Genomic DNA, 24,642 nt, shown 5'->3' with positions numbered 1-24,642 from the left:
TTTAAAAGGTCAAACCTTTAGTCTAATTACACAAACAGTCCTTAAAGGGTAAAATGACCACACTGCCCTCATGTGCAAGGCACATAACCAGATTTAACAAAAAAATTTAACTGGGTTAGTGACGAAGGACGTAACGTGAAACAAATCTGAAACATGAGTGATGCATTTTGCTATTTCTTTCATTAAAGGACGTCTAATGAAAATCAGGTCAAACGTAAAGAACGTCTTTTGCCATTTTGTCTTATAAGTATTCTTTAATTTAACAAAATTGTAATTTATAGGGTTTTAAGTAAAACCCACCTTGCATATTATGTAACATCGTAGGCAAATCTTATATCATCTATTTTGATATATCAACATGAGAGATATTGGGTCATAAGTAATTAATTTCCTCAAATATCACCAATGTGTTTTAAAATTAATGGAATTAGATGAGATGATAACTCCACAATTAATTGTGCTCAGGTGGAGCAGTACTAGGACGAGCGATCTCTTAGGAAGTCTCCATGGGGACAAATCTTTGAGCTCCATGCGGGTAGGGATGACAATGAGTCGGAATTAGGTAATCTTAACCTCATACGTGGTTATAAAAGCTTGTCCCAAACCTGTCAGGTATCTATCGGGTAATTACTAGTCATGTATAGGGTAAACTCGCGGGTTTGGGTATACCCACTCGTTTATCTATCTGCATATGCTATACTTGTATATCATATTTTGTTACAATCTTCTTGATGTGATGATATCTAAAAGGACTGTAAATGTATAGCATTTTGAGTTCTTGTTCAGTGGTAGTAAAATGTAAGTTCTTGTTATGCTCATTATTAATGTCATAATGATTCAGATTGAAGTTAATTTGTTAGCATGTTGTGAGATTTACTAAACAAAGGATGTTCATTCAAATGCATATGAATCATACATGATATATAACGAATCACTTTCATTATATAAGCAATTTTAACAACTTTACTCTTATTCACGAGCGTGTGACAACCAAGAACGATGATCATATATGCTATGCATCATCGGCTTTGTGAAACTATGAATAACAATTTTTAATAAAAGTAAGTGTTCTTTTTGTGGCTCGAAGAGCTCGTGTCTTTGCATAACATTGATCGGACTTCAGTGATTGATCTTGGCGGTTCCAAGTCTTTATCTTGAAGTGCATTGCCAAGCAATTTTTGCATTTGTGATGCAAAAGTGTCATCCAAAATCTGCAAATTTTATCAGAAAATTGTTACACATAAGCACCTATACTGCATAAGTATTTAAATACTTGATACTTATTTAAGTACTCTAAAAGAATAATAAAAATGGAGCTACTTACAGAGACAGCAACTGTTGACCCTTTGTACACTGATTTGTTTTCTTTTCTGTTCTCAAGAAAACTCAAAACATCCTGCAACAACAACATATTTAAATATCAATTTACTAGAATTATCCTGCCTTTTTTTCTTACAGAGAAATAAAAAAAAAAATACTTGCCTGTCCCATGCGGTCCCAATACCCTCGACACACTGCAACAAAAACGTGTGTCTCAAAGACGTTGTGCAGATGATTCACCGTGTTAATAAGCTGCTCAGTTAGTGGTTGCATTCTGCTTCTGATCTCAGATTCAGTCATACTTCCCTTTGAATCTTGAAGAATTTTCTTTAATTTTGTACCGTTTTGGATTCTCGTCTGTAGGTTAAAAAACAAAGGCTCAATTAAACAATAATATTATTTAAAAAAAACTCCAACAACAACTTGCCAGAGAACCAGGGAGTGGACATAAGTTGAATTAGTATATAAAGTATAAACTGTGCACATAAAATATAAAGATAGTATATAAACATTTTAAGGTTTAATCCAATCCATACTTTAGTTTTAAAAACAAAAAAAACATGCCCATAAAAGTAGCGGTGTGCATCAAACTGAAATAACCGAACCCAACCCAAAACCAACAGTTCCAAATTTACAGTTGGGTTTCAGTTTTGCATGTTCCAATAACCGGAAAAACTGAACTGAACCCGTAAAGAAAATGACTTTTCTTATCAAATTATGAACTATAATTTGTACTTTTGATGTTAGTTATAAAAAATATAATAAATTGTATTGCCCAGAAAAATTTATTCCCAAATATTTAATAATTATTTAACATAAATATTTACGCACAAAGTTACAGGCTCAAATTCATTACTTTTTGGCCCAAATTGGAAAACTGAAACCAAACCGAACCCGTTCTGAAACGAAGCCGAACAGTTTTTAAAAACCTAATTACTGGATTTTCGGTTTTGGTATGGTTTCAGCTGAAAACAGACCCACACACATCCCTACATATTAGAAAGACACTTACATTTGCAACAAGTTTCTCTACAACTGCTTGAAGATAGTTTCTAAACTTTGATCTAAGCATCACGGTCACTTCACTTAAACGCTCTCCAGCTGCTGTATTTCCTTCATCGGGGATACAACACGAGCCCCATGACTTTATTTGACCTTCAATCTTGGGGCGCAAAACATCTAGCATTCGCTTCATTGAGTTCAATAGAATGCCAAGCTGAATAATATAAAAAACAAACACAAACATTAATATAAAGTTAATAAATTTTGCATGCCCACAAAATAAGTTACAGCCTTTTAAACTTCTAGAAGGATAAGTCACAAGAAAAATGACTCATTTCCTTATTGTCACCATAAAAATAAACAAAGGTTTCTTTTTACTTTGCATTTATTGTAATTTAGATATTTGGTTGATATAATGATAATAATTTAGAAGGATAAATCACAAGAAAAATGACCCCTTTCTTTATTCTCACCATTACAAAGATATACAAAGGTATCTTTACTTTTCATAAGAATCTCAAAATATAGGAATGTGGGTGTCATAGTTTAATAACATGCAATTATGCAAATCGATTTCAAACTAAAGAATGACGGGGTTGACCTTAAAAAAAGTCAAACTATAATCATACCTCATGAGGCACAACATAAGGATTTGTTGTTCTTTTGGCAAGCTTTTGGACATACTTGAAGCCAAACTTCTTTGGTGTTAGGTTCTCTTTCAAAGGCGCTACAACATTCGCAAATTGTTTGTCCAAAGCTTCGATTACCGCCTTTTCAACGTCTGCAACGGCCTACAATTTTTTCAAATGAAAGTAGTGTGTTATAACATAAACTCTTTTGATGCAGTACACATGAATATCATTTTCATTTTGTTGGTCCCATACTCTCGTTTATAAGAAATAAAGATATGATTAAGGGCATACATTCTCTAAAGCAAAGGTATACTCTGGCCATCTGCAGATTATGACATCGTAATCATTTAAACTTTCTTTAAGTCGGTCATACATTTCATCCAGAAACGGAGTTGTTGAATGTTGTGTTCTAACACCAGACCGTTTTACCTGCAAATTCACAAACATTCTCATCATTTCACTTAAAACTTTCTTTAAGTCGGTCATACATTTCATCCAGAAACGGAGTTGTTGAATGTTGTGTTCTAACACCAGACCGTTTTACCTGCAAATTCACAAACATTCTCATCATTTCACTTTTCAAACTTTATCTCCCAATATATATTTATCATCCACTCATTGTATATTCAATAGCCATGATGCATAGTGCTTTCTGATATATTTATTAAACTTGGTTAAAATATAACTAATTCATCCATCTGATTAAAATTTTAGTATTTGAAACGACATATAATATTAGTTAAATACCTAAAAAAATTGAGCTTTCGTACTTTTTTCTGGGAAGTTGATATGAACCCGTCATAAGTTGAAGGGGTCCAAGGGAGACGAATGGGTGAGGACACCGAAAGGTCTACGTAACCGCAACATTTATTAATAAAATTGTGTCTATATAAGTGTCTAGGTTTTAGTTTAAGGATATGCATATTTTATATATTAAAAATATTGGGGTTTGTTAACCTTGTATTTTGGAGAATTGTCATCTCGAATCGGCTAACCGGAGACTAACCCATCTCGAATAGGGCCAACTATCTTTACGTTTCTAAATAAAATAGAGCTTCCGTTTTCTGGGTTCTATAAGAAGTGAAGTATGCCTAGGGTTGTAAACAATCCGAGCCGAAATATTCTTAAAAAGATGAAATGTTGAGCTGAAGCTCGGCTCGTGAAAAGCACATGGCTCAACAAGCCAGCTCAACTATTATAAAAAAAAAATTGTATTTTGCAAAGATTGATATATATGAAATCAGTAATAACCAAGTTGTAATGGTTACTAGTTCACAATTACTCCATTAAAAAAATTTCATGCGGGCTTTAAGTTTGAATAATCAAGGCTTTAATTTAAACGCGCCAATGAGCAAGCCACAAGCTGAGCCGACCTTGGCTCGGGCTCTGCTCGTTTACAGACTAAGCTGATATTGCTTGTTTACAAACACGTACCGAAATCTTGAGAACAAAATGGGATACCTTGTCTGAGTTACATATCTCAAGCAATGAACTGCGCTTATCTTGAATCCAAATGATGATATAAAGATGAAACAGTTCTTTCGCATCGAGGCCACCTTTCACAGGACTGCAAAACAATTTTTATTTCGTTATGGAAAGAATAACAATCATGAATAATACAAATAGAAGGAAAAAAGATGCACTAATTACTTGATATTCCAGCTGGCAAGATCCTTCTGGAAGTCTGCAGCTGCGATCACAAGCTCTGTCACGGGCCGAGAAGGACCCGTTGGAGGGCAGGTAACTAGAAAGGATCGCAATCGGTTGCAAAGTTCAACACCGTATATTGCAGATGAAAGATTCGGTAGGTCGATGAAACTGCAAAAAAAAAAAACAAAAGAAAAAGAAAAGGTAACAATGTTACTTGTTTGTTTTCACCAGAACCAGTTTTGGCCCGTTACTTGGCCCGTCTGATCAACCCGCTTTTTCTATTATTCAATTAGAATAATTTTGATGATGAAAGTAATTACCTTGGAAGTTTATTGCAATCATGAATCTGAATATCTGTGAAGATCTCATTCCTAATGTTTAGGCAAAGAGTTTTCATCTTTTGATAAGCGGTTGAGACGGTAACAGGGTCCATCACATTTCCTTCACCCGTGCCACTAACATATTCGTCTGTTTCGGTTAAGTGCCTTCTTGATCTTTTCTTAGCAGCAGCCTAAAAATAGAAAAACAAATAAGCATAAAATAAATAAATTAACATAAAATATTGTTGCATATTTGTATGGGTCGATTTGGGGCATATTTTTTCTTATGGTTCATATGAATAAAAAAGTTTAAAAAGACAATGGGTCAACTAAAATAAATCGTTTTACTAAAAAAGTTTGTTACTTCTGCAAAATGTATTTCTTATAATCATAATAAAACAATTTATTTACAAAAAAAAAAATGTTCGACAAGTTGGACAATAAGTAGTGGTGTAAACGAGTCGAGCCGAGTCCGAGATCACCAAAGCTCGAGCTTGGTTCGGGTGTAACTTTTTCAAGATCGAGGTCAGCTCGGGCTCAGTTCATCTATTATTTATTAAGTAACTTATATACATTTTATACCTTATAATTAAAAACTGTATATATAACATAATTTATATTATTTAGCTATTTCTACCATAATTTTATAAATAATAACATTCATAAATATATTAAAGGTGTTAAATAATAGGCTCATGGGCCAGCTCGAGTCCGGGTTCGTTTACTAACAAGCTCAATTTTAGGCTCGAGCTTGTTTAAGCTCAACTTGATTTGAGCTTTTAGTGAGCTGATCTCGAGTAGCTCATGATTGGCTTGACTCGTTTACAACCCCCCAACAATAAGTCAATAAGTGTTATGTGTCAACCCAACCCGCCCACTTTGCCTAAAAACTAATTTTATAATCAAGTATCAAGAATGGTAGACGCGTGAACCTGAAAGTAGCTGTATAATTTCTTTTGTGCCTCAGGAGATAATATATCATGAAGCAGATTATACAGTTTCACAGCAGGCTCCAAAACCGGCGCAGACACGCCAGAAGCTGGTCTGAAAACATCAATGATGCCAGATGGCGATTGCTCGTCTAATGACTTGTAGTTCGAAAAAACAACAGAACAAATCTGTTCAATTTGCTCTTCAATCTCACCCAAAATCCTATTCTGCAAAAACCAACAAAAGAACATACTGTTTTAGTGTAGGACACAAGTTAAAAGTTATAAATATCAAAGGGTATGTGTAATTTTTTTAACCTCTTGATGACTCAGAGTGTTCTTAGCATGTCCCTTCATCATAACGGGCAGCAGTAATTCGTATACTAATGAGAGACAATCGTTTGTTGGAGTGGCAACATCCATGATGTAGGAGAGGTATCTGAAGGGAGCAAATAAAATGTGTGCACTGTGTTAGAATCACAATTAGAGGTGGCAAAATAGGTTGGTTGGGTAACGGGTCAGTTTGGTCAAGACTAGGGATGTTCTAAAAGCTCACTCGAAATCGTCTCATTTATAAACGAGCTGAACTGAACCGAGCCCAAGCCAAGGTCGGCTCTGCTCATCGCTCGCTCGTTAACTAGCTCGTTTACATTAACGCTAAATATACAAGCGTACATGTATATATGTGTGTATCTTGTAACTTAAAGGCGTATGGCATCTTTTATGAAAGAAATATTTAAAATTCTCGTTTGGCTCGTGTCAAGTAAAGCCCAAATTTTAACATATATAAATTATAAATTATGTAGTTTATAAATTTTGGATTATGTGTATGCTACAAATATTACTCTTAGCTTTTAATTTAGTTATTGTTACCATAATTTTATATAAACATATAAAATTATATAAATATGTATTTATTACATTACATAAAAATTATATATATAATAGGAAAATTTAGGCTTGCGAGTCAACTCGAGCTTTATAAGTGAAGCTCGGGCTCAACCTCATGTATTACAACAAGCTTATACTTAAAGCTCAAGCTAAGGCTCGAGCTCGTTTAAGCCTAGCTCGGTTCAAGCTTTTAACAAGCCGAATCTTAGGTAGCTCGCGAGATGGCTTGGCACGTTTACTCCCCTAGTTTGATATATAACAATATGTGTAAAATATAAAAAAGCTAAAAAACTTTATAATTTCAACAATAAACAAGCCGGCTCGACTGGCTGTGAATTGCCTTGAGCTTTTGATAGCTCGGATCGGCTCAGCTTGTTTACAATCCAAGTTAGGCCAATAAACATCTGAGTACCTTAGCTTCGTGTAAGCCTCTGAAACACCATAATACGATGCAAACTCACTAAGTAACCATTTCCACGGGTCGTGCAACATCAAATTTCTTTGTTGAAAGTTCTGCTCTTTCATAGCAGCCTCCAATGCAAGATCATACGCCATTGTTTCAGCAATAGACCCGCACTGTCAACCAAGTAAACTGTTGGGTCAAAAGGTTGATTTTTAGCTACACAAAGATGTAAACAACTCACCTTGATGCTATTTTCATCTAACCGAGTCGTATAAGTTATATGGAGTTGAACCTTTCCAACAAGTTCATGTTCTGGTTCTCTATATATAGACCACCATCTTAATTTGTCATTCTGCATAAAAGAGTAACAGATTTGTCATAATTTTATATATATTTAACAAACGTATTAGATATAAAAGGGTTAAAGGTTCAAAGAAGCTTCACCTGATCTTCAGAAATAGTGGCAACTTGGACCAACACATGGCCATAATGATGGCCTTTCGTGTCTTGCACTTCAATAATTAAATCATCCCCGAGACTATCTGGCAAACTGTGGCATCATCATTGTCAGAAACATAACATTCATAAACCTCAAAAAAAGATTTGGGATTCATAGGATATGTACAATGTATGTGTTTCATGAGAGCCAGGTTGCATGCGAATAGTATCCCCTTCAGCTGAACTTTTAAGTCTTAGCAGACATAAGTATGACTCTGTTTAACATAAAGAACAATTACAATTAGCTACCAATTTTTCTCAGAAAGATCTAAAAAATTTTGAGCTTAATTTGAATATTCCTTAAAATTCAAACTGTGATATTTTTTAATAACTATAACTAGCTACTAACTTTTCTTAAAAAAAATCAAATTTTGAGCTTAACTTGAATATTCTTTAAAAATCAAACTGACTCATGAGAAATATTTATTAAAAGTTACAGAATTTAATGACATAAATAACCACAAACCTTGTACTTCAAATCCGGATGAACGACTACGTAGAGATGAACCTCCAATTTTAATAAGACCAGAAACTTGTTTAATATATTGAGTGCTGGCTTGCATGTAAGCCAAACTATGGCGGGAAAACGAACCGTTTGCAGGCGCCCGAGGTGAGCAATGAATATTTTTAACCACTTTACATCCAGAAGACACTTTTGATTGTAAAGTACCAAAGTAGCGTCTAAAGGTTTCCATTTTTGGTGGTTTGATGGATGCAAAACTGCACCCTGCGGGTGGGTCCACCGTCATCTTCACCTTACGCACTGCAACGATAATGATCATACATATAATGCTATTGTTAAGTGAAGAAAGTCAAATAATATTAATGGTGTGTTAATTAGTGGAATGCTAACAATACCTTCTGAAGAAGCGTGGATTGACTTACTTGTATTCGATCTACGTTCCTCGGGTGTAAGTGTGCTATATCACCGATGGTTTTCCGGAATATGAGTTCTTCCACCTACAAAACGAACAGCACCGTGAACTTACCCCTCAGAAAGGGACAGAGGGGTCCTCTTTGGGGTAACCCTCCGGTGTGAGAATAAGATATTGTAGGAGAAGATAATGAGAATGTGAAAATGAGTAAGGACTTAGAATATATTTTCTTGCTTACCTCCCACTGTGGAGGTGGTGTGGTATTTATAGTATTAGGGTTTCCAATGATTGGGCTCAGACCCAATTAGGGCCTTTTCGGCCTCCTCCTATTGCTTCGCGCCCCGTGTACTTAGGACACCTGGTGCTTTTTTATTGATTATTCTCTGACCAAGGTATTTCACCTGACCCATGTGCCATCACGTGGTAGCACATGGGCTTTGCTGAGTTGTCCATCCTTCATTGGCAGCTGTCAACATCAGCATATTCTTTATTCCTTAAAAGATACCTTCTGGAAGGTTGTCTGATGAGCACAATCACGGTTGTCCTTATCCTGATTTGGATAAGGACGTGGTGATTGTGTGCATGTGTGATATGCGCCTATCCTGGGGATGCGCGAGGTCCTCTTTATTCTCACGCGCAGATGTTTCATGCGCAGATGTGATATGCGTGAGCATGTGATATGCGCAAGCATATGTAATATGCGTGAGCATATGTGATATGCGCCACGCGCAGATGTGATATGCGTGAGCATATGCGATGCGTGAGCATATGTGATATGCGCCACGCGCATAGGTTTTGGCTTTGTGTCTTCATGACATCCTGATTTCAAGCCTCTTGTCTATATCTTGTGGGTTGACCCGCCCCGCTCGATGTTAAGGCGGGTGCATACCTCTTCAAGCCCCCCCAGTCTAATGTGTGTCTTGTCTCGCGCGAGCGAGGTAAGATAGATATTAGACTTAATAGTTTGCTCTTTTAATAGGGTTTGTCTTTTCTTTTTCATTTCTCATATGTGCGTTGCGCGAAATTCTATCCCTTTGGTTAAAACGAATCGTCAATACACGTGGTTGGTTGGTGCTGACATGCATCAGAGGTGGAGGCGTTGTGTGTCAGACCTTTCGTGTGCTCGAGGTGCTACAGTTGCCTTTCACGTCTCCTCATACAGTGTCAGGAACACGTGTCGCGCTTATGTTGGCCTACGCTTGCGAGTGGGGGCGCGGGAGCGTAGATCTGATTATTACTTTTTTTTTTCTCTCTCCCTCCTGGGCCTATAAAACCAAACCTTTTGAACGGTTTTTTCTTCATCTCCATTGTCATTTTCAGAGCTTTTGCTTCTTCAATTTACATTCCGATTAAAAGCTTTCGTCTTTGTCCCTGAACTCCGTGCTTAAAGTAAGCATATTGTTTGGTTCACAATTGTATGTCTGATAACCCAGACACCACAATTTCCCCTAGTAAACGCCGTGTCAAATCAGTTGTTATGTCTACTTTGAAGAAGACCGGCAAGGGTAAACGGGTTGCCGAGGCCTCGTCGGAGGAGGGAGGGAAGAATAAGGCAGTGAAGAGATGGGACGAGATTCCCTGCAAGTTGAAACAAGCTGACTTTGATAGTCTCCTTGCTTCTCAGGGTTTTCTCCCTGAGTATGGTTGTCTGCTTCCGGCAGCCGGGCAGACGGCGGCAGATCCTCCTGCCGGCTACATCTCTCTATATTCTCATTTTTTTACTCACTGTAACCTTCGTCTTCCGATGACAAGGTTTATAGGTGCGCTCCTTCAGTTTTATGGGATTCACATATCCCAAGTCCATCCCTGTGGATTAGTGCGCATGACTCATTTTGAGTTCATGTGCAAAGCTCAGCGCGAGGAGCCCACCCCTCGGCGCTTTCAATATTTTTATAAGCCAAAGATCCAAGATTCTTGGTTCTCATTCACACCGCGCAGTCAGAAGGTTAAGTGCTGCACTGTTTCTTTCAAAAGCCTTCATGACTGGGCTGAAAAATTCTTTTCATCAAGGCTGGTGTTATCCCAATTCGCATGACTATGCGCGCGATCACTTCTGCGCCTTCGGATGACAATGTTCTTAAGAACCCAACGGGCGCATGGGTTAACAAGTTATCTGCTGAACCATCCCCCGCCAGGAAAATTTGCGAGGAAGCGTTGGTGGGGGTTGGCATGAGCAAGAGGTGGATTGACAGCGGGACTGAGCCTGTCATCCAAGTTGATGGCTCAGGTGGGTTGTTTGTTCATTGCGTTAATTTTGCGCGAGTATAATTCGTTTTGCTGATATCATTTGTCTTGTTTTATGCAGAAAGCAAGGAATACATCCACGCCGCCTATGACGAGCATATGGAGGGTGGCTCTGTCGCGCTGAGCGCTGGGGAAGTTGCTTTCCCTGATCGCTTCGATGATATGTTCATCCCTGTCGATTTAGAATTTTGTTTTGACAGCGATGCGCCTGGTGAGCCTTTGTATTTGTGCTTAGGCCCTTAGAATACCTGCGTTTTGTTTTACCATTTCTGTTGCGCGTATTGTAGATGCGCTCGAGAATTATGAGTTGGAGCTTGTGGAAGAGGAAGTGGAGGAGGAAGAAGCTGAAGCGCCGCGACTCAAGCGCAAGGCTAAAGGCAAGACTGGCGCAGGGGCCAGTAAAAAACAGAAAAAAGATGATGCATCTGTTGCCCAGCATCCTCCTCCTACTCAAGCGAAGGGACTTGAGAAAACCAAGGGTTTTACATCCAAGTTTTCCTCGTCTTCTTTGCCTCGAGGTGTGGGCAATCCTCCAGTCCACACGAGGTATGGTGCTGCCACCTCATCTCTTCGCGCGGCGGACAAGGGAAGCGGCGCTGCGCCTGCTGTTCCGTCTTCTCCAACAGGTAATACTTTGTTCATATTTTGTGATTTTATGAGCGTGATTCCGATAGAGTTATTAATGAAGCTTTGTTCACTCAAATGTTTGTAGAGCCGGCAACGTTGGTGGCTCAACCTCAGGCGCAGCAAGGTGCCGAGGCTATGCCAAAGGTTGTTTTGAAGTCCCCTGTTTTACCCTCGAAAAGGGGGAAAATGGACTTCATGGCGATGCTTAATTCGCGGACTGCGGTGCGCCAAGGTATTTATTGCGCTTTTATCGTCTGATTTTTCTTTAGTTCAAGTCATGAATCATTTCTCCTTGTTGGTTTTTTAACAGGAATTATAGCTGGCACACAAGCTGCTGGTGGCACTGCTGGCGCTGGCGCCGTTAGTTCTGCTCCTGCTCCAACAAGTACTGAATCTCCTCTCATTGGGATCACTAAGGAGCAGGAGACCATTTTACGCGCTGATCTAACAGCGTCAAGACCTCCCTCACCTCCTGCGCGCAGCCCTCCTCGCGAGACTATTTTTGATTTTTCTAAGTCGCAGGAGAAGAGACCTGTTGTAGAGGATGATGAAGAGGTTAATTCTGAAGGTTCTGATGGTGGCCGCGCAAGCCCTATAGCGCCACGAGATTTCATGGCGCAGCCTTCTTCCCATTGGGCAGGCAGGAGCCCATCAGCTGGCGCTAACCTTTCTGCTGGTTCTCCGCAGGTATAAGTTTGTTTTGCTCCGCTGCGCAGACTTCCAAATTAGTGTTTAGATAACTAAAACGTTTTTTGGCGTTGCTTTGTGTTTGTAGGGAGCCGATCACATATACCGCCCGAACTGGAATATCACTGAAGAGAGCTCATTCCAATCCATGGGCGTATGTGAAGACTTTTGGGCTCACTCTGTTCCCCCAGCTGAAAGGAGGTTTCAAGAGGACCGCGCTCGCGTGGACTTGCTTAATGACCACCTTTTTGCTGGGTCTGCGTTATTTGCTGCCTCCCAAGAGCTTCGCAATGATTATATAAAAGTGCGTGATGCCCTTGTGGAGGCCAAGCGAGAGGCTAAGGTTTCTGCTTGGAATCTTTCTGATGCCCGAGAGAGGGCTGAGAAACTCCAAGCAGAACTTAGCGAGAACCGGGCAAGTGCCAACGCTGCTTTTGTGAAGCGCGGGCATGAGCTGCAAGCTGCGCGGGAGAAGCTGCAGGCGGCAGAGGCAGACGCGGCCAACTACGCGCGTCGAGCGCGTGACTTGGAGTTAGAAGCAGAGGCGCGTGACCAAACTATTGCGCAGGCTAATACTGACAAATCCTTATTGGAGAGTGAGGTTGCGCGCCTGAAGAAAGAGCTCGATGCTGCGTGAGCGGAAAAGAATGAAGCCTTGGCGGCAGCAGCGTCTGACAAAGAAGAGCTAAAACAAGCCAAGGAAACTGTTGAGTTGTTAAACTCTCAGATTCCTGCTCTTGAGACGTCTGTTTCTTCCCTTGCGCAGGACCGTCAATGGCTAATTTCACAGGGTGTGACTCGTTGCGCTTATGCGATGAAATACTCAGACGAGTTTCAGACCCTTGTGATGGATTGTAATGCAGCGTCACGCTTGGTGGGTCGAGCTGAAGGGTTTAAGGATGGCTATGAATATGGCATGATAAAGAAGAATCCATCCGACTATCCTTATCAGCTCGACGTTGTCTGCGCTGACATGGCTGAGGTGGGGGAGAAGTACCTGAATACTCCAATTCCCATCCTTGAGCAGGTATTTTAACCTTAATGAGTTTACTTGACTTATTTTCATAATCTTTTGTACTCATACTTTTCCTTGTGACTTTGCAGATAGCCGCGCTTGCTGACCAGCCCGATCTTGGCGCTTTAAAGAAATTACTTGATGAATGTGAAGGGACTGGTGGCAATGATGATGGCGCGGGCAACGCTACCTCTGCTAGCGGCTCTGGCGTGGCCAAAGGACCTACTCCTGACGCTATCATAATAGAAGACGACTATATTCAAGACGAACAGCTTGATTATGGTAAGTTTGGAGATGAGGAGCGGGCTGCGCCAGATGCTGAGGGAGGAAGTAATGATGAGGACGATGAAGAGGCTGATATTGATATAGAGACTTGAAAAGCCCCTCTTGTTTTTTTTTTTTTTGTAATTTTTACCTCATCACTTGTAAATTTGTAAACTTCTATGTTTTGGAATGAAATTTTGTTTTTCCCTTATTCGCATCTTGGCGCATTCCCAATTCATCTCTTTATATTGCATGTGTGTGCTTGTTGAATATAACGTATGTTTACACATTGAAACTTGAACAAGGTTGTAAGGAAATTATTATTACTTAATCCTTAACAGTTGTCATATTTCAAGTTATTTTGCGATATTTTGAATATGCTGACACGTGCATTGGCATTTCATTATTCCTCTTTTGCGCGACGTTATCGCGCATTTATTATAGGGAATTATGAATGAGTTTTTTTTTTTTTTTAGTCTTTATGTGTCAGTATGTGTTACTCTGATATCCATTATAATCCCATGCGCGACCTCGCCCTGAGACCTTAACAACTATGCTTTGGCATGTGCTTTGCCTTAGCTGTGCTTAGGTATTTTTATGGTCCAGCTGCGCAATACGTAGGATGGATGCTATGAGTAATTTAAGCTAAGGCTCATATTATTGGGCTAAGGACCTGAGCTAAGGCTCATATTGTTGGGCTAAGGCCCTGACGTTTTAGAGTTAAAACTCGTTAACGCGTTTGAGCTTGAAGCTCGCGCATGTATGTTTTACTTCGTTTTATTTTTAGTTTGATGTCAATACAATGTTGTCGTATTGCTCAAAATTAATAAAGGGAAGTGTGAAACATGTATGCAAAAGGTAATAGAACGCATATTAAGAAAAAATAGCGCGTATCATTATTCATAATGGCTTAAAAAGCCTTGATTACAAACTTAACGACTTTTACATGAAACATTTTCTGAGTTGTGCTGCGTTCCATGTGCGCGGGATCTTCTTTCCATTTAAATCTTTTAAAGCGTATGCGCCTTTTCCCAATTCTTCCGAGACTTGATAAGGTCCCTCCCAGTTAGGAGACATCTTTCCCGGGGGTATTGCGCGACTAGCTTCATTGTTCCGCAGGACAAAATCATTCTTCTTGAAGTGGCATTCTTTCATGCGCTGATTGTAATATTTTTCTAGTTTTTTCTTGTATTTGGCTTCACTGATGATAGCCGCCTCTCTGCGCCCTTCAAGTAAATTGAGATCCAACCTCCTTTCGCGCTCGTTATCCGTCTTACTCATCATGAGCACTCTATAGGATGGGCATCCAATCTATGCTGGAATCATAGCCTCCGTTCCATAGGTTAGGCTGAACGGGGACTCGCCATTGCTGGTTTTGGTTAATAACCTGTGCGCCCACAGGACATTAGGTAACTCTTCAACCCATGCATGGGACTCTCCCTCTAACCTTTTCTTCAGCCCATTTAGCAAGCTTTGGTTCGTGCGCTCCACTTGGCCATTCCCTTGAGGGTGGTATACTGAAGTGAAGACCTGGTTGATGCGCAATTCCTTGAGCCAACTGGATATCTTCCTGTCAGTGAATTGTTTGCCATTGTCGCTCACGATTTCCATGGGCAAGCCAAAACGGCATACGATGTGGCTCCAAATAAACTGCTTCATTGCCTCAGCTGTGATTTTTGCCAGTGGCTTGGCTTCAACCCATTTTGTGAAATAGTCTACTGCCACTACCAAAAACTTTACTCGCCCTGGCGCTTGCGGTAAGGGACCCACAATATCGATTGCCCACTTGTGGAAAGGCCATGCAGAGGTCACCGGAATCAAGTTGTTCTTTGGCCGCATGGTGTTTGGCGCATAGCTCTGACACGCTTTGCATTTTTGGATTTCTTTTAACGCGTCCAAGTACATGCCTGGCCAATAGTAACCTGCGTTCATTGCCTTGGCAACCACCATGCGCGGGCCAGCATGTATTCCACAGATTCCTTCGTGTATCTCTCTGATCACATAGCTTGCTTCTTCAGCGTCTAGGCATTTCATGAGCGGTCCAAGATAAGAGCGTCGATATAACGTACCATCAAGCAGTTCGTAGTTCTGCGACTTATGTCTTATCTTCCTCGCCTGTGCGCGATCATCTGGTATCTTTCCCTCCTTCAAGAATTCCATTATTGGAGTTATCCATGATGAAGGTGTTGTATGAATTACAAGGACAGACTTCGCTCCCACTGACGGGTTGCTCATTACTTCCACCCTGACATCTTTGCCGAAATGATCGAAGCTGGTTGATGCCATTTTTCTTAGCGCGTCGGCGGACTTATTTTCACTGCGCGGAATGTGTATGATTCTGAAAAAGTCAAATTGTTCAGTGAGTTTCTTCGCCTGCTCTAGATACAGAGGTATGGTGTTCTCCTTGGCATCATAAAGGCCATTGACTTGTGCTGCTACCAGGTATGAATCTACATGAGCCTCTAGCTTTTTAACTCCGAACTTGTGCGCGATGCGCAATCCAGCCAGCAGGGCTTCATACTCAGCTTCATTGTTGGTGCTCTTGAAATCCAACCTGATTGCGTAGGTATATTCATGATTTTCTGGATCCACCAGTTTGAGGCCTGCGCCGGACCCTTCGTTGTTTGAAGCTCCATCAGTGAATAATCTCCAAACGTTTTCTTCATTATTGGCTTGCGGAGGGTCTACTTCGCGCTGAGCCTCTTCAACTTTTCCTTCAGGGATTTCTGCGATGAAATCAGCTAAGACTTGTCCCTTGATTGTTGGACGAGGCTTATAGGTGATCGTGTGCTCCCCTAATTCCAGCGCCCATTTCGTCAGCCTTCCTGAGAGCGCGGGACGCCGCAAGAATTGCTGGATGTTGTAACCAGTCAGGACTTCAATAGGATGACCATTGAAATATCTGTGAAGCTTGCGCGACGCATGCGTTAGTGATAAAACTAACTTTTCTATGATGGTGTAGCGCGTCTCAGGATCTGTCAGCACCCGACTTACATAATAGATTGGTGTTTGGATTCCCTTGCGATCCACCAACAATACTGCGCCAATGGCGCGCTCTCCTGCTGACAGGTACAACGTTAGAGTTTCGCCAGGTAGTGGCGCTGTGAGCGCAGGCAGGTTTATCAGACATTCTTTTATTTCACTGAAAGCTTGCTCGGCCTCAGGCGTCCACTTGAATTGGCTTTTCTTTAGGCAATTTCTCAATGTGTTAATGAATGGGGTAGATTTGCTTGCATGATTCGCTAGGAACCTGTTAATTGATACCAATCTACCATTCAACTTTTGAACTTCCTTCATGGTGGATGGTGAGGGCATGCTAAGAATAGCCTCCACCTTCTCTGGGTTCACCTTGAAACCATCCTTGGTGACCATTACGCCGAGAAATTTCCCTTCTTCCAAGCCGAATGTGCATTTGCTCGGGTTGAGCTTCATGTTTACTTCCTTTAGGCGCCGAAGGGTTTCTTCGATGTCTTTGAGCATTTGTTTTTCCTCCCTGCTTTTAATCACCAAATCATCCACGTAGACTTCTAAGTTTTTTCCAATCTGCTCGTTGAAAATTGCATCCATGAGTCTTTGGTAAGTGGCTCCTGCATTCTTCAAACCAAAGGGCATTTTTGTGTAACAGAAAACACCCTTGTCAGTTCTGAAAGCAGTCTTGTCTTCATCATGTGGTGCCATTTGAATTTGGTGATAGCCCTTATAGGCATCCAGGAAACATTTGAGCTTAAATGGCACCACAGAGTCCACCTTCATGTCAATGTTTGGGAGGGGGTAACAATCTTTTGGACACGTCTTGTTGAGGTCCTTGAAATCAATGCACATTCTCCATGACCCATTACTCTTCTTTACCATCACAGGATTGGCTACCCATGTTTGATATCGTATTGGGCGAATGATATTCGCGCGCAGTAGATCTTCTACTTGCTCATTCATGGCCTCTGTCTTCTCGTCTCCCATGACTCTTTTCTTTTGAGCAATTGGCTCCACGGACTTGAATGTGTTGAGAGAGTGCTGCGCCAGGTCTCGCGGAACCCCAGTCATATCAGAATGTTGCCACGCAAAGACTGACATATACGTTGTGAGCAATCTTTTCATTCTCACCCTTGTGTCATCTGATATCGTAGCTCCGATTGTGATTGTTTGTTCTGGGAATTTTGGGTTGAGAATCCATTCCTCTGGCGCGTTGTTTGCCATTGGAAGCTTCATTCTCCCCTCTCGAGGTGTACTTGTTACTGCGCATAAATGATCTCGATACACAAATGTCACTCCTGTTGGTGTTGGGAACCCCAACGCGCCGTGCGCTGGTGACGGTATGGCATTGAATTGGGCAATCGTTCCTCTACCCAAGATCATATTAGGGCATGAAGTGGTGGGCAAGACCAAGAAGTTGACAATTTCAGCTCGCTTGTGCTTTTCATCCCCCATGGTCAGTTCGAATTGTATCTGACCTAGGGGGTGAATAATTTCGTTTGAGACACCCGAGATTGGCGCATTCACAACTTCAAGCCTTGCTTGGTCTGCTGGATCCAACTTCCTGAAACATTGCTCATACATGATGTCTGATTCACTGCCGGTGTCCACCAGAACTTTTGACACCTCATAATGAGCGATGTGTGCAGTGATGACTAGGGGACTGCTGATAGACGAGCCTCCTCTGATTCTTGGAAAGATTACTTGTTGTTCGCGCCAATCCCCTTGGATTTGCGCGCTTCTCTTCCTCGATCCTTGCCTTTGCCTTCCTCCTTCAGCTACACAGATTCTTTTGAATTTTTTACTGGCTGAGGCTCCGTCTGGTTGTTCATTCTCTGGTCTTGGGTTTTTTACTAGGTGAGCCAACCTGCCTGATTTCACGTCTTTTTCGATCGCATCCTTCAAATGATGGCATGTATCGGTGTTGTGCCCTGTGGATTTGTGAAACTCACAATATTTGCCACTGTTTGGTGGTCCCTTATGGAGTAATGGCCTGGGGCTTTTAAACTGGACATTCTCTGTGCTTAATACTTGCGAAGGCGTTTTGGTAAGGGGAGTCCATATTCTTGGTAGAGGTCTATTAGGCTCTCTGCCGCCTTCCTTCTTGTCACCCTCTCCGCGATTAAGAATGTCTTTTTGGGGCTGGGTGAACTTTGTTGCGCTTGCTTTTCTGCGGGAGAATAATTGGTTTGTTGCAACCTGGACCATACAGAGTTTTGTTTGCCCCTCCTTTCATTGTTGCGTGGTGCCTCTGTTTGATGCCCTCTATCTCTTGCTCTGTCTTGGGCAATTTGTTTTTCATTTCGCGCGAAGACTCGCGATGCTTCCATAAGCTTAGCTTAGCCCAAGTGGTTGGCATGCCTTCTCTGCTCACGAGAGCTCTGCGGAGTTGATCACTGCGCGCACCTTGTATGAAGGCAACGCGCAAGAGTTGTTCAGTAATGCCTCCAATTGCAAGAGATTCTTGATTGAAACGAGTTATGTAGTCCTCAATGGTTTCATCATTCCTGCGCACGCAGTGCATGATGTCATCGGGGTCGCGCGTGTGTCTGCGCTGCTGTACAAAGTGAGCCTGGAACTTTTTCAATAGCTCTTCGAACCCATCGATTTGTCCTGTCGGCAAGCTTTCGAACCAGACACGCGCTGCGCCCGTGAGGCAGCGAGCAAACATGTGACACCATGTTGGCATCGTCCAGCTTTCTAGGTTTCCAGTGTTGTAAAAACCTTGTAAGAAATCATCTGGATCTGTTGTACCATCGTACTTGCCTAAACCACTCGGCATCTTGGTTTTGTGTTGTATAGGAGCCTTCGCAATGCGCTCAGTGAATTTTGAATGTTTTACCAAGATGGCTGGCCTATACGGTGTGGTTACGTCCACTTGCTCTTTCGCTTGTGGGTTGTATGGTGTGTATAGATCCATATCAGCTTTGGCTCCAGGTGCTATGTTCATGTGTGCGCGAAGCTGTGAACCTCCTGCATGAGTGTCTCGCGTCTTCCTCATGCTGTGCACCTCTTCTTCATCACTAATATCAGCGTGTTCGGTGTGAACAGAATGACCATCTTCCGGCGCGCGCGCCTTTTTTGTTGTTCTCAGAATGGTTTGTTTATCAAATGCGAGCCTTTGTGTTAAGTCGGCTAACTTTTTGTGTTTTACCAGCTCATTGTATTTGTCCATTAAACGCTGTTGTTCGTTTATGAGCCATTCTTTAGGGTCATTGGTTTCAACTTCCGGACCCATTGGTCCTTTTTGTTTTGCACCAGTCAGATTTTGGAACGTGAGATCGTCTGGAGGAGTTTCAGTCTGGCTATGAGGTGTTGTGTTGAAGGGATGGTTACTGGTGGTGCGCGCAGTGTCACGCGGCGCCCTCAGAACCCGATGCCCCTCATTAATCCTCAAGCTCATTATCCTCCAGAACTTGATCATTGTTTCGAACACCGGAAACCATGGTGAAGATTTTCAGAGAGAAAACTGATGAAATAGTGATTTTGTTGCCGTTGTAACAGGTGATGGCGCCAATGAAGAAGCATGGATCGACTTACTTGTATTCGATCTACGTTCCTCGGGTGTGAGTGTGCTATATCACCGACGGTTTTCCGGAATATGAGTTCTTCCACCTACAAAACGAACAGCACCGTGAACTTACCCCTCAGAAAGGGACAGAGGGGTCCTCATTGGGGTAACCCTCCGGTGTGAGAATAAGATATTGTAGGAGATATTGTAGGAGAAGATAATGAGAATGTGAAAATGAGTAAGGACTTAGAATATATTTTCTTGCTTACCTCCCACTGTGGAGGTGGTGTGGTATTTATAGTATTAGGGTTTCCAATGATTGGGCTCAGACCCAATTAGGGCCTTTTTGGCCTCCTCCTATTGCTTCGCGCCACGTGTACTTAGGACACCTGGTGCTTTTTTATTGATTATTCTCTGACCAAGGTATTTCACCTGACCCATGTGCCATCACGTGGTAGCACATGGGCTTTGCTGAGTTGTCCATCCTTCATTGGCAGCTGTCAACATCAGCATATTCTTTATTCCTTAAAAGATACATTCTGGAAGGTTGTCTGATGAGCACAATCATGGTTGTCCTTATCCTGATTTGGATAAGGACGTGGTTGATTGTGTGCATGTGTGATATGCGCCTATCCTGGGGATGCGCGAGGTCCTCTTTATTCTCACGCGCAGATGTTTCATGCACAGATGTGATATGCGTGAGCATGTGATATGCGCAAGCATATGTAATATGCGTGAGCATATGTGATATGCGCCACGCGCAGATGTGATATGCGTGAGCATATGTGATGCGTGAGCATATGCGATGCGTGAGCATATGTGATATGCGCCACGCGCATAGGTTTTGGCTTTGTGTCTTCATGACATCCTGATTTCAAGCCTCTTGTCTATATCTTGTGGGTTGACCCGCCCCGCTCGATGTTAAGGCGGATGCATACCTCTTCACCTTCCACTTTCATCTTCCCAACCATTTTCTTTGGTTTTTGAACATTCACTTCGCTACCAACTTTAGATGCGCGTGTAACAAGCAATTCTTCCTCTGGTAGTAGTAACACTTGTTGCAAACTGCCAGTAAATGTTATCATTTAAGAATTAACAAATAAAATGATCATAAATAACATGTTGTTTGTTTATGCTCGTTTACTTAGTCAATGAATGAACATGAACACATGAATTCTTCATCCGTTTATGTTCGTGAATGTTCGTTCATTTAAATTCGTCTATTTGCATTCATTCATGTTTGTTATTTTACGTTTGTTTGAGTTAGTTCATTAATATATTCATTTAAATTGTTTCCAATTTAGTCTAGTTTTAATAGCCTTTTAGGACCAACACATCGTTGTTCACATTTACTTCTCTATGGTTTTAGCTCAGTTATGCTTATTCATCTATATTCAATTATGTCCGTTCATGAACCATTTGTTTACATAATTAATGAATAACAAAACGAAGAGTTCATTTTCTTAGCAAATGAACACGTATAACCAAACTACGCTCATGTTTGATCGTTTGTTCAGTTAAAATGAACGAACATGAACATGCCACGTTTATGTTCGTTCATTTCGTTTACATGCCTATATAGTAAAATGGGAGTAAAAATTCAACAAATTAGGCCAAACGAAGGGTAATTAGGTAACTATAAATAGGATATAGATGAAAATGAAACTCACTTGAAGGCGCGTCGAAGCAAAGCACACTCATTTTCCAAGAAAACCAGGGCCTCCATGCAACCTTTAGCCCAAGAATGTAGGCAGAGTCGAACGCATGCGTCGTATGCAATCATACCATGCCAAGGCCCAAGTGAACTAAAAAAAAGAAAGAATAAACACAATGCTTATTTTTATAAAGAAACTAATGTAACTAACTTCTAGTTATTTACGTAATGTACCTTGCATGAAACGTGGGAAGACGAGTAGCGATAGAATCTGAACCAGTTTTGACACCAATGCTCCTGTACAAACATGAATGAATGTCACAAAGAGGTCTGATTTGGTTTACTCGATGAGCCGAACCAAAGGTTCATTTTTTACTATTAAAAATATTCAAACTCTACATTATTTTATAATGCTTAAATTCATAAAGTTTGAAAATCAACCCATTTACTTCTGAACGGTATGTTTGGGTTATGATCTATCACTGATGGATGAAATGGGTCAAATGAAAAATTGAGCTAAAGGTAAACGGGTCAAGCATGTTGATAATCACTCGAAGTATATTTTTGATACTTGTATTTGGAAAAACTAGACCCGTTTTGACCAGCAACTAAGGGGGTGTTTGGGATTCCTTATTTTACCTCCTTATAACTTTTCATTAAGTTAATAAATTACAAAAGTGTAACTTATGGAACTTTTCCTCTCACAATATAAGCAATCCCAAACACCTTATTACTTTTCAAAAAGTTTATAAGTTGGTGAAAATAAGCAATCCCAAGCACCCTTTAAAATATTTGCAGGCCTAGTGATTAATCCGACCAGACCCGTTTTGGCCAGCAACGAAAAACAACCCATTACATGCTAAGCGGGTCATGTCCACGGGTTGATGTGTTGAACCCGATACAAACTCGAAAATTTTACATGAACCCAAACCTAAGCACGACACATGTATTCGCTGGTTGACACAAGCATGGATTTAACACGTTAACACGTTAAAAAATTAACACTTTTTTTACATACTAACACTTCATATTTCTAAATTATTAATTTAATAATTTAAAAGCAATTATGTTTAAGCATGCCAAATTATTTTTTAAGCTCTAAAATTCAGGCATAAAAACACCCATATAATTTAAGTTACTACATAAACAAAATTTAGAAAACTATAAATTAAATAAATGAATTTTGCATTAGGCTCGTGTTGTGTCAAACCTTCACACCCTCGTATGTTCAGGTGAGCAAACTAGTCAAAGTGGACAACTAGGCACATTATCAAGAAAGCAAGAAACGAACCTAGATGCATCCAAGGTCTCGTGTTTATGACCCTCGTTTAAAGCTGCAACGGTCTGTTTCTCTACACTTGCATTAGCTTCCAAATCATGTGAGTCAACTTGAGACGATGCAATATTTGTTTTAGAACACGGAGAATATTCCTCTTGTTTAATTTCACCAAAAGAATTCGAAATCGGAGGCGCACTAGGAACATCTTCCTTCAAACACTGCTGATTCTGAATATTCTTACCAAAATATTCACAAAAATGATATCTTTTAACACTCAGCGAATACACAATCTTGAACAAGATGAAAATGAACCAAGATTTAACCTTTCTTGAAGAATAACAATCTTTATGAGGCAAACTCTCAATACTAGCTCCCACTTGAGTAGTTGAATACTCTGAGCTTTCAACAGAATCATCTGACTCATCATCCTCTGTATAGACACTGCTTCTAACATCATACCTATTGGCCCCCCTCAACCGATCACTCACGGTCCCATTTCTTCCTGTTTCAATCGAAGAGCTCACGTCGCTTGAGTACACGTGATACTGTGGACGCCTTTGTACAGGATCATGATGCCTGTTATTATTACTAACAGAATCTTGAGGTGAGTATGGTCCAAGATATACTTCCTCTGTGTCTGAGTCTGTTGACATGTCTTCTGATGTGGAGTTAGTGTCGTCACGTGGTAAAACTTGAGAGAGTGGAACAACTCCACTTTTGAACTTTGAAGGTGGAGGCAAGCCGAATGCTCGGGGCCCGGTTCTCGAAGAGACCAGGTTGGTTCGGGCCCGCTGGTTTGATGCAGAGTGAGTAACTTCATTACCTGATCCCTATTAATTTAATCATAACCAGCTCATTTTAGCAAGATATTGTGCACTTTAGCACCCATACCTCAAATAACAGCAACCCAGATATGAATTCAAGATAATGAAAACATATTTAAATGATGAAACAAGTTAAAAACCAACCTGTTTGGCCCATTTGACAGCATTTGTATCCAGTCCTTCTGTAAACATTTTCTTGATGGGAAATTGAATTCAAGATTCATAAATAACAAAAACCCAGAAAGGAAAAGTGGTAATAAAAGCTTACATGCGATGCTATTATATAAACAACAAATTCAAGAATTAGGGTTTCAAATTTGCTGTTGGTTGGAAGCCAAGTGTGAAGAATACAGAGAGAGACGTTGAGCATGAAATTATTTATTTAAAAAATAAAAAAGTGGAATTTAAATTTAAATTAAAGAAATAAGAAAAGCCCGTGATGAGTGAGATGGTTTTCTTTCTCTCTCTTCAAGAAAAAAAAATAAAAAATGTTTGTTTAAATTCAAATTTTTGGTAAGGCTTAGGGGTGTGGGGGGCTCTAACGGGGGCGCGAGTGGGGGCTCCAGCCAATAATATTGTGACGTGTGGCAGAGAGAGAAACTGGATGGGTGTTGGAGCCCCCGCTGGAGCCCCTGGCCCTGGTGTGGAGGGGCGCGAGCAGGGGCTCCAGCGGATTTTTTTTTTATTTTTTTATAAATATATTCAAAAAACGTATTATTAAAAAAAACTCATAAATTATTAAAAAAAACACACATTAAAAAAAAACATTAATATCTAAAAATAAAATAAAAATTAAAGTACTAAAAAAACATTATTCTTATTCTTCGGCTTGGTCTTCTTCGATCAACCTCTTTCGGATACGTTCCTTTTGCTTTTCCATCAGCATTTGATCGACCGGATTTAGGTTACTGAAGTCTCTTGTAAGGAAGTCCAAATCTCTCATTCGACTTTTTTCCTTTTTGTCATTAGAGACCACCTCCATGGTTTTGTTGAATTTATTGAGGGATTCAACAAGATCGACGATGTTTACGGCTCCCCCCTCAGCCG

The 24,642-nt window shown here is 40.7% G+C and overlaps 1 protein-coding gene across 1 annotated transcript; it reads right to left on the bottom strand.

Moving 5' to 3' along the window:
- Positions 1-932: 932 nt before the first annotated feature.
- On the bottom strand, positions 933-23,804 carry LOC143622108 (uncharacterized). The gene is made up of 21 exons (XM_077093347.1): positions 23,740-23,804; positions 22,784-23,601; positions 21,727-21,789; positions 21,509-21,643; positions 20,785-20,903; positions 8,112-8,408; positions 7,773-7,860; positions 7,592-7,697; positions 7,389-7,499; positions 7,157-7,320; positions 6,172-6,292; positions 5,857-6,081; positions 4,925-5,115; positions 4,605-4,772; positions 4,416-4,521; positions 3,246-3,383; positions 2,952-3,113; positions 2,333-2,536; positions 1,483-1,677; positions 1,325-1,396; positions 933-1,211 (listed from the first exon to the last, which is right to left on the bottom strand). The coding sequence occupies exons 1-21, from the start codon at positions 23,785-23,787 to the stop codon at positions 1,053-1,055; spliced, it is 3,690 nt and encodes a 1,229-aa protein (XP_076949462.1). The 5' UTR covers positions 23,788-23,804; the 3' UTR covers positions 933-1,052.
- Between the last annotated feature and the right edge of the window lie 838 nt (positions 23,805-24,642).

The sequence above is a fragment of the Bidens hawaiensis genome, unplaced genomic scaffold (assembly GCF_021521415.1).
Source record: "Bidens hawaiensis isolate Kalapana, Puna unplaced genomic scaffold, B.hawaiensis_p1.1 tig00003022_1, whole genome shotgun sequence".
NCBI classification, from domain to species: domain Eukaryota; kingdom Viridiplantae; phylum Streptophyta; class Magnoliopsida; order Asterales; family Asteraceae; genus Bidens; species Bidens hawaiensis.
The sequence above is the reverse complement of the archived record's forward strand: the minus strand, read 5'-3'. Positions and strand labels throughout refer to the sequence as shown.